This window comes from Pteropus medius, unplaced genomic scaffold (genome assembly GCF_902729225.1).
Source record: "Pteropus medius unplaced genomic scaffold, Ma_sr-lr_union100, whole genome shotgun sequence".
NCBI lineage: Eukaryota > Metazoa > Chordata > Mammalia > Chiroptera > Pteropodidae > Pteropus > Pteropus medius.
In genome coordinates, this window is record NW_024349798.1 from 5,080,579 (window position 1) to 5,090,445 (window position 9,867).

Sequence of the window (9,867 nt, forward strand, 5' to 3'; positions counted from 1 at the left end):
TTCCAGTATATTTTCAAGATCAAGCACTGAGGTAGTGGGCAATGTTCTAATTTAAAAAATATAAAGATTTTTAGAAATGTAATGATTCAGCTCTATGAAAAACAGGAAAATGACTCCATAAAACCATCTGGTCACTAATGTCGTGTTCTTAGTTACTCAAATGTTTGAGTGGTTCACTAGAGTTCACTCAAGGGGTTTGTAGTTTGTCTTGGTTTACGATTACATTTTATTTCATTTTATTTTATTTACTTATTTATTTTTTAGGCGAGGCAACCCTTGGTTGACCTCACAGATTGCAAGGACATTGTCAGCTTACAATCCCTTATTTTTTATTTTTTACTCCTACACAGCACCTGGTCTTTCTAGGTGGTCTCCCATCCAAGAACTAACCAGGCCTGACCCTGCTTAGCTTCTGAGATCAGAATGGGATCTCCAACTTGTTTAGGGTGGCATGGCCATAGACACGATTACATTTTAAAAGTAATACATTAGCTTGTGTAATATGTATTATCCAATACAATTTGGGATCGTAATCAGTTGTTTATGTTGGTAATGTTTCACTATTTTAAAGTTTTCCATGGACTTAATTATGTGGAAATGCATAATTTCATAATCCGCATTACAAATAATAGACTAGCTCACAAAGTGTGCCTTAGAATTTCTGTAGGTTTTAACTTTGAACTGATAATGCTGACCATAAGATTTAATTGAGAATTTACCTTTGACTGTATTGAAATTTTAAGTGATTTCTATCGATCCTATCAGCATTTATATTTTTCAAAAAAGGTAAAAATTTTCCAAAGGAAACATTTCAAAATTATATTCTTGGAATACTCCTATTGGTTATAGGAATATATAGAACTCTAACCCTGGAGGGCATACTATTTAACATCAAAACTGAGAAGAGCAAATTGGTTCCAATTTGGGCAATAAAGGGGTTAATGAATAATGGCTGCCTGGCAGTGTAGAGAAGGGTCACCAGGCTCAATCTGGTCTCAGCAAGGAAATCCCCTGATCAGTTGCTTGCCCAGGTGCTGGAGAGGCAGGCTAGTGGGAGGGTGTTGCATTTGCTATCTAAACCAGAGCTTTCACTTTGAAGATAAGCTTTCGCATGAGTCACATTCCTTACCCTGTTAGTTCCTAGTCTTGAGTCAGAATCTAAGGGAAATAGAAAGCCATTTCAATGTTTTGGATGTTTTTTGAGATTCCTCACTTCTTTCAATCTCCATTATCAATCAGAAATGACTTCGATTTTCCTCTCCAGCATTATCATCAAGAAAGTTAATTTAATTCCTCTTTTATTCCTAAATTCCTTCTGCATCACGCCTTTAATTTTTTTCCATAGGCACTTCTGGTTACAAGTAGACATTTATCTAGTTGTCTCTTTTGATCAAATATTTTTCTCTTCTGTTTTCGGTTTTACCTCTGATTGCGAGAAGACCGCTAATATTGTAACACCGAATAAATCAGTTATTAAGCTCTAGTAGCTGGTTAATGTGTGAACTTTAACTCTTGTGAAGTACAAGTTTTGGCTTCCATCAAAAAAAAAGAAAAAAAGAAAAAAGAAAAGTTTGTCCACATGAGGATGAAGCAGGCCAAGAATGCCTGATGTGTAGGAAAAAGAAGGTGGGGCACACCAACGATCCAGCTTTGGATTCAGAGAATTATGGGGTGGTTAGGGGTCCCCAACTAACAACCCAACTTGGCTGCAGACGGGTTTCATTTCATCTGTTAACATTGTCTGTTTGAATTAGTTGCCAACATTTCAAAATGACAGGTTTCCCATAATCATCCTGACTCTGGGATTTAAAATTTTATTCAATTTTAATTAATTTAAACAGCCACATATGGCTAAAAGATACTGTATTGGACAGCACAAATTTTTAGGGTGGACTCCAAAGAAGAAGACAGTCCAGGGTGAGATTCCTTGGCCTTACCCACAACTGGCTGTGATAGATGGCCACCCCCTCACGCACCTATCCCGCCACTCTGCGCCTTTCTGGGATGGGAGAACCTCTCCCCAGATCTGTTTCCATCCAGCCTATTATTGAAGGTATTGGGGAGGGAGAAAGACATCACAGTGTGACATGGTGAGGAGGGTTACAAATGGTATTTGGGTGAGCTTAAAAAAAGCGAAAGAGGGACCACTTTCAAGAAGGCTGTTTTACTTAGGGAATTTTGAAATACATTTCTGAGGTCAAGAAGAGATGCCTCTGGAGAAGAACAAACATGCAGGGTTGAGGGAGCTCCAGAGGGAGGTAGGGTGGGCCAGGGTTGGGGCTGGGGGACAGGGACCTGGACCTGGCCAGGAAGAGGCAGGCAGGGTAGGCCTGGTGGAACTCGGGTGAAGCTAGTACAAGGTCTCTCGGGCATGGGTTCTCAGGTGGCGCAGCAGGTGGGAGTTGCGGCTGAAGCTGCGGCCACACTGCACACACGAGTAGGGCCTGGCCCCCGTGTGCACCAGCATGTGACGCAGCAGGTTGCAGCTGCGGCTGAAACTCTTGCCGCACTGTAGGCACTCCTGGGGTGGCTCAACCTGCCCAGACGTTGCCTGGTCTCCTGCCCCTCCGTGGGTGGCCAGGTGTCGCTGCAGGTGGGCGTTGCGCCGGAAGCTCCGACCGCAAGTCTGGCAGCCGTAGGGCCGCTCACCCGTGTGGCTGCGGCGGTGGCGGGCCAGGTTGGAGCTGTTGCGGAAGCGATGGCCGCAGGTGTCACAGGCGTGGGGCTTCTCCCCAGTGTGGATGCGCTGGTGGCGCGCCAGGTGTGCACTCTGGCTGAAACCCTCGCCGCACTCGCTGCAGCGGCAGGGCTTCTCGCCGGTGTGGCTGTGCCGGTGGCGGGCCAGATCCTGCATCTGGCTGAAGCTCTTGCCGCACTGGGCGCAGCGGTGAGGCCTCGGGCCGCCGTGGGTCAGGAGATGGCGGGCGAGGCCCGCCCGGCGCACGAAACACTTCCCGCATTGTGGGCAGCTGTACGGCTTCTCTCCCGTGTGCACCCGCTGGTGGCAGACCAGCTGGGAGCTCTGGCTGAATTTGCGGCCGCAGACCTGGCAGGAAAAGGGCCGCTCGCCTGTATGCACACGCAGATGGGCCCCCAGGTGCTCGCTGCGCCGGAAAGCCTTGCCACAGTCGCTGCACACGTAGGGCCTGTGCTCGGAGCGCTGGCGGCCCTTGTCTTTGGCATGAATTCGCAGGTGGCGCTTGAGGCTGGAGCGCCGCTGGAAGGTTTGGCCACAGTGGGAGCACAGCACCATGGCCAGCTCCTGAGCTTTGGTCTTGGTCTCCTGAGTGCAGGGGGCCTTCTGGTCCCGAGCATGCGCCAGCAGGTGCTGCAGGAGGCTGGCCCGCCTCTGGAAGCCCTGGCCACACTCGGCGCACAGGAAGGCAGGCTCAGAGTGCGTCTGCAGGTGCTTGTTCAGATGTGAGCTCTGACGAAAGCGGTGGCTGCAGAGGTGGCAGGCATGTGGCCTCTCGTCCGTGTGCGTGCGCATGTGCAGCTTAAGGATGGAGTTGCGGCCAAAGATCTTCCCGCAGCTTAGGCACGGGAAGGACCGCGAGCCTGGGTGAGAACGCAGCTGGTGCCCCTCCAGGCGGGCCAGCTTTGGGAAGCACACCCCGCACTCTGTGCAGATGAACTTCATCTCTGGCTCGGGCGTGGGGGGCTTCTCGGCCACTTTGACCTCTAGAACCTCACTCTTGCCTGTGGGGGACCTTTTTTTAAGGGAGCTGCTCACCCCAGAGCTCTGTCCAAGTGATTGTACTTGGGGATCTTCTACCACTCTGGGACTACCTGCCTGAGACGCTGCCGAGATGGTAGCAGGACAGGTAGCCCCTTTGGGATCTTCTTTACCCTCCTCGTTTGGGGTTCTGCTTTCAAAACCTGTGAAAGTAGAAAGTAGGACAGCCAGTTTGATTCCGAGAGGATCCTAGGAATTGCTGGAACCTCATTGCCTGGAAGCAGAAAGAAACCTAGGAACTTGCAAAGCTGGTGAGTGGGTGGGGTAAAAATCAAATAACATGCAATTGATCTGTGTAACTTTTATAGTGTACAATTGAGGTCCATTAGATACATTTGCAATGTTGTGCGACTGTCACCATTATAACCAATGCCAGATCTTGGTCATGTCCACAAATGGAAACTCCATACCCACTGGCAAGCACTTCCTTGACCATGTAGTTTAAAAACTCAGAGTTAAAGAGATTGATGATTAGACCAGACACATGAAGTCTTTGAATATAAATATCTCATCATCAAAGTACCACATTTTTAGCCAAAGAGACCAAAGTGTCAGGAAGAGTCTAGAGCTTCAGGAACCAATCCCTGCATGAAAAGAAAGTGATCATAAGTCCAGAAGGGGCTCTTACCCAGAGGGTGCTCAGGCCTTGCCTTCTTTGCTGGGCCATCTTCAAAGGTAAGGGACTCCTGTAACAAAAGGAGGGGAAGAGACTCTTGGTGAGTCAGGACAGGGCTCTGGGACCTGAGGAGAATGAAGAGCTTTTGAGGCTTAAATTCAGGAAGACATGGATTTGCTAAAACTGCAGAGGCAGAGAAAGTTTTGGGTAAAATGACCTGGTACGAGGAGAACAGTACAACTCACCAGCACAGCTGCCAGCTCTTGATCATGGGAGTTCTCCTCAGGCCACAGCTTTGGGCCCTGGGGAGCTGACAAGCATTGAGAGGGAAAGAAAGAGCTGTGAGAAGCCAGCCTTATCCATCATGAGGCTATGAGGACATGCACCCACCACCAGGGTCCCTTGAGAGACATCTTGGCTTCCCCATTCCTGTCAACCAGGAAGGCTGCCCACTTCTCTCCCTACCTGGCTTCCCACCTTCCTTAGGCACCAGATCCTCACCACTTTCTTGCAGGGCCTGGAATGTCCTCTTGGGATCTGGGCTCAGTGGCTGCTTTGAACTTGGGAGACATCTCCAAGCCCCCTGCTCAGTAGGGTTGGAGGGCTCTGGCTGAGATGGCAGGAGTTCCTTTGATGGCTCCAGGGCTGGAGGCCCATCTGGGGGCACTTCTTTTTTGGGGCTATGGCTAGAGACCTGGGAAGGGCCTCCCTGTTCCTCCAAGGTGATGTCTGCACGGGGATAATTCTTGCCAGCATTAAAACTAAAATCCTGTTCAAAACACATCCATGTTAGGTAACAGACAGGGTAATCTATGTTCCAAGGGAAATGGGACAGAGGAAAGGTGAGAGTCAGACAGGAAAGGAGTTAGAAAGTTAAGAAAGAATTGTTGGAGGGAGGAAAGTGGAGTGTTCAGTGATTTCTTAATAGAGCAATAAAGGCCTTGTCTTTCCCATCTGCTGTCCAGCCCACCTGGTTGCCACCCTCTTACCAGTGGCCCCACATCAATGGACTCCCTCTGGACACCCTCCAGCAGCAGCACCACCTCCTCGCCATCCCTGAGCTGCTGGCCCTGTAGCCGGGCCAGGAGGTATGGGGGCAGCACGCTCAGAAATTGCTCCAGCACCAGTAGTTCCAGGATCTGCTTCTTGGTATGCAGCGCCGGCCGCAGCCAATAGCTGCAGAGCTCCCGAAGCCGGCTCAGTGATGCCCTAGGCCCCATGTCCTCCTGATACTGGAAGCATCTGAAGAGCTGGTGAGCCACCTCCGGCCGGAGCCTGATCTCTGGCCGCCTGGGATCATCCTGGCCGGAAACCTCATCTTCCTCCAGTTTGACTGCTCCAAGTTGCTCTGGTTCCTGTGCAGCCGGGACAATTTCTACAAGCATCCTTCACCTTAGGAGACACCTCAGCACAGCTGCTTCCACTCTCGAGTCTCTCTCCTTCTCTGCTCCCACACCTGTGGTGTTAAGAGATGCCAAAAGATATAGTATCCAGAGGAATAATTTCTTGCACCGGTCATGGGTAATAGCTCAGCCGGACCAGTGCCCCAAAGCCAGAGAAAATGGACAGTTCTGTATTATTGTCCACTCCTGCAGCAGTTAGAACTTCTCCTCACTTTACCCCAGCAATCAAGCTTAGCACCCCCAATAGAGGACAATCTGGCTTTCCCTGTCTCTTAATGTTTTGCCATGGGAAGTACATGGCACCACCAAAGATGAGTCCTTGCCAAAAATGTTCCATCACAATTCAATTTAGCCTTTAGACCCAACTTCCAGTTTAAAGGGCATTTTAGGGAATAAGAACAAGTCAAACGATCCCTCAAGGAAATTATCAAACAAATCCTAAAGACAGCACATTCCCCAAAACAGCTGGCCCAGGTTCTTTAGTTTATTAAAAATAAGTGCCTGTAGGCGGCACATTGCTCCAGAGGAGACTAACACTCCTTACAACCAAATGAAGGAACTTGATTGAATCCTGGGTTAAAAAAAAAAGTTCTAAATTATTCTTGGGTCAGTTGGGGAAATTTGAATATACATAGAGCACTAGATGATAATGGAGATGAATTTCTGAGATGAAATTTTGGTTTTGTGGTATGTAGGAAATGTCTTTATTTTTAAATGTCGAAGGATTTGGAAGTGAAGGGGCATGAAGGTCCAACCATATTTATGGTCCGACAGGGCCCATGTGGCAAAATTACAGCAACTGTGGAATCTGGGAGATGGGCATATGGATGTTTATTGCACTGCTCTTTAAACTGCTCTAGAAGTTTAAAAAATTTAAAGATAAAAGGTTAGGAGGAAAGCTCATGCATAAGATCTCTCTTTGACTAGATAGCCTGACCTTCACTTTATGGCTCTGGGGGTGGCTCTCAGCAGTCAAGGCCAAAGCCACTCAGCTGACTAGTGCAGGGCTGAGCTCCCACTTGGTGTTCCAGTCTCCTCACTTTCCTGGGTTTCATTCTGAGGCCAGGACGAGCTGAGGAGCTGGGATGGGTGGATGGGTCTCCAGGTGAGAGGTTGAGGCATATAGCTTGCAGAAGTTCATGACAGATATGTCCCCAAGGCAAGCTAAATCTGCCTTACCTATTTCAGAGGCTTCTAGTGGATGTGCCCATGGGTAATAGACAGGAGAGGCAATCATTTCCTTTTCTTTGCTAAATTTTTTTTTAAATTCTGGATTCTTCCTCTTTGTCTACCTCTCTGGGAGGTATTCCCTCTGAGTCTAGCTAACAAGTGTTTCTATCTGGCCACCAGGGGGCACTGGATCCATGTGACTGACAACTTCCCCTACCTCCCCTCCTAAGCCCACTCAGCCCCTCACCCCAAATGGTTGTATGGGGCTACTCCTCCCTTTTTGGGGGGGTAGCCCAGCTACCAAAGTGGGAGCTGCCCCAGGTTCAGCCCCACTCACAGGCTACTCAGTTCAGTCCTTCAGCACAACCAGTAGGCTTACCTTTTTCTGAATTGGCCTATACTTTTGTTCCAGGGCTTTAGGGGCAATTTTATATTTTATTTCAGGCAGGAATTTTATGAATACAGAAACCAAAATCGCAACATCTCTCTGCCCCCCTGCTCTCCAGCCTCAAGGTTACAAATGAGCTACTCCCAAACCCATTCCTTCACCCCCACCCCATGGATACCCCAGGCACGGGGATAAAAAGAAAGCATCCCGTATCACTTCCCAACACCTAAAGGGAGTAGATGGTGAGTGTGCATAAGAGCTATGATTGTTCTCATTATTACTGAGTAATAACACAAGTGAGCATAACTAACATTTGGTCCCATTTTATAACTGAGGACACCAACGCTCAGAGGTACAGATGTTTGCCCTAGAAGGTAACCCAGCCTTGACAATGGAGCCAGGGAGAAACCAGCCTAGTCTAGAGCTTTGGACAGTTTGCTGAACCCTCCTGATATGAGGCTGCGGGGCTGGGGCTGAGTGTTCTGTGAATCTCCTTTTCAGGTGAAGTGAGTGGGGTGTGAAGTGGTCAAACAGAGAAAACCTGTTTGTTTGTTTTTTTTAAGTTTGATCCTAGCACATCCTGCCTCAGAGGAGGGTCAAGATGCTAAAACAAAGACCCAGGCCTACATCCTGACCACCTGACCACCAGATTAGGCCGCCCCCCATCTCTCCAGCCTTCCTCCAGCATCTTCCCAGCTTCCCTCCCCTCCTCCACTTTCCTGCCACTCTCAAGTCTAACCCTTCCTTCCGTAATCTTCCTTTCTTTCCCCCTCCTCCCTCCAGCACTTCTCCAGCCTCTCCCCACCCCTTACAGCATCTCCTGTCTCCCTCAAGCCAGTCCAACTCCATTCTTTCCTGCACTTTGGCACCTAACCATATGTGGAGATTTTCCTTTTACCATTGACTTCTTCCACCCATTGTCACCTCACTTCTGACTCCACAACACACCAGCCACCTGTCTCTCCCCTTCCAGTATCACTCTCTGTTGAGCGTATTTCTCCCCTAGGTCTGTGAGTGGGAACTGGGTCTCCTTCAATAACTGTTCACCCAGTACTTACAGTGACTTAGATGTTTGTTAGTAGAAGAGAATGAGAATGGCTACCTGGCAGTTGTAATTTTTGAGGAATGCATACAAAAGTGGTTCAGAAAAGGTCAGCTACATGTTCAAGAAAACAGATTTATGTTTCATCGTGTTTTGGTAGCAAGAGCAAAATAATTAGAGAACCAATCATGTGCAATCAGAAACGTTGTATTAACAGCTGGCAGGTACTGCGTGCTCATCTGGGTTGCTTAATTCCACTCCAGCCCACAGGGTAAATTGTAATTTCTCCATTTGCCAAGTGCAAAGAACACACTCATAGAGGATGGGTAACTTGTTGAAGATCACGCCAAAGATATCTGCTTTAAATTGAGAATGCTAATCTTGATCACCTTGCAAAAGTTCAGAAACAGAAAAGAAAGTTTTCCTCCGGCCCCGTGTAATTTGCCTCGTCTTAGCTGGCAATTAGAGCGTGAATCAGAAAATAATAAGGGGGTTCCGAATTTCCCTTATTAGGCCTAGACAGAAGGGGCGCCGGAACCTCCAAGTGAGATCTCACCGAAAGGTTTGAAAGAGGTAGAATTCCAGGGAAGCTGGCCTTAGAATCTCTTCCTCCCTACCCCACCCCCAGGTCCCCGGGACAAAAGCTGTTAGTATGCATATCTGTGGGGGGTGGGCTGAGGTAGGGGGTGGGGAGACTCTACAACCAGACTCTAATATTTGACCAACCTAATTTGGAGCCCAGAGAGATGGGGGAGGCATAGGCTAGACCAGCCCAGGGTGGAGGTGCTGCTAGGAAACCCGCTCAGACAACAGGAGAGCCCAGAGCTGGGGTCTCTGGCTAGGAACTTTCCCTTTCTCTTTGGACACAGTTGGCAGAACAGGCTTGCTTGTCTTTGTCGACCAGGCTCTCCTCCCAGTGCTGGGCTGAGTTGAGGCCAGTTAGTCCACCTTGGGGCACATGGAGCCTGTCTTCCTCTCCCCGGTGGGTACAGCAAGCCCATGTCATAGGAAGTCTTACCACCTCCCTGATGTTGGCCAAGTTGGCTGGCACTGGGCTCCTCTCCAGCACAGACCACCCACACCCTCCCAAGACTTTCTTCCAGCCACTGAATCCCTCACCTGACCATCGAGGCCTGGAACGTCCCCTTCCTCCCTCCAATTCTCTCTTCAAGCTGCTGTGACCCCTTATGTCTGTTCTGGCAGCCCGCACCTTAGGCCTCCCTGGAACTCACCACTCCGGGTTCCCACTCCAGAGGCGGAGGTGCTGGGGTTCTCTGAGAGCCGCAGGACCAGAGTCAGGCTGGGCCAGCCTGGAGGACTCCGGGAAAATGGAACAGGAAGTTGCCTGCCCCAGTCCCATCCAGGTGATGTGGGGGCTTCCTAGAGTTAACCCTTAACCTCCCAGTTTGGGATTGGGGTGGAGAGAATGTAGGGCGGGGCCAAAGAAATAAAGACAAAGCAGCTAATCCAAATTCCAACCTCCAACTGCTTGAGTCTAATTACTCCTTCATG

General features: G+C 49.1%; 1 protein-coding gene across 2 annotated transcripts; it reads right to left on the reverse strand.

Annotated features, from left to right (window-relative positions):
• Window positions 1-1,951: 1,951 nt before the first annotated feature.
• On the reverse strand, window positions 1,952-9,720 carry ZSCAN10 (zinc finger and SCAN domain containing 10). 2 transcript variants are annotated; one of them, XM_039885104.1, is made up of 6 exons: window positions 9,588-9,720; window positions 5,342-5,808; window positions 4,854-5,121; window positions 4,598-4,662; window positions 4,365-4,422; window positions 1,952-3,879 (listed from the first exon to the last, which is right to left on the reverse strand). In XM_039885104.1, the coding sequence occupies exons 2-6, from the start codon at window positions 5,735-5,737 to the stop codon at window positions 2,351-2,353; spliced, it is 2,316 nt and encodes a 771-aa protein (XP_039741038.1). In that variant the 5' UTR covers window positions 5,738-5,808; window positions 9,588-9,720; the 3' UTR covers window positions 1,952-2,350. The 2 variants fall into 2 exon arrangements, with proteins under 2 accessions (XP_039741038.1, XP_039741039.1); XM_039885105.1 differs by lacking the exon at window positions 9,588-9,720 and having other exon boundaries at window positions 5,342-6,120.
• Between the last annotated feature and the right edge of the window lie 147 nt (window positions 9,721-9,867).

Bases quoted from the DNA above. Each gene is read 5' to 3' on its own strand.
- ZSCAN10 (XM_039885104.1), bottom strand. From the start codon at position 5,737: ATGCTTGTAGAAATTGTCCCGGCTGCACAGGAACCAGAGCAACTTGGA. The intron at 4,663-4,853 runs GTGAGGATCTGG...AATGCTTGTCAG, and splicing joins CCAGGCCCTGCAAGAAAGTG to CTCCCCAGGGCCCAAAGCTG. The intron at 4,423-4,597 runs GTGAGTTGTACT...CTTTTGTTACAG, and splicing joins AAGAGCTGGCAGCTGTGCTG to GAGTCCCTTACCTTTGAAGA.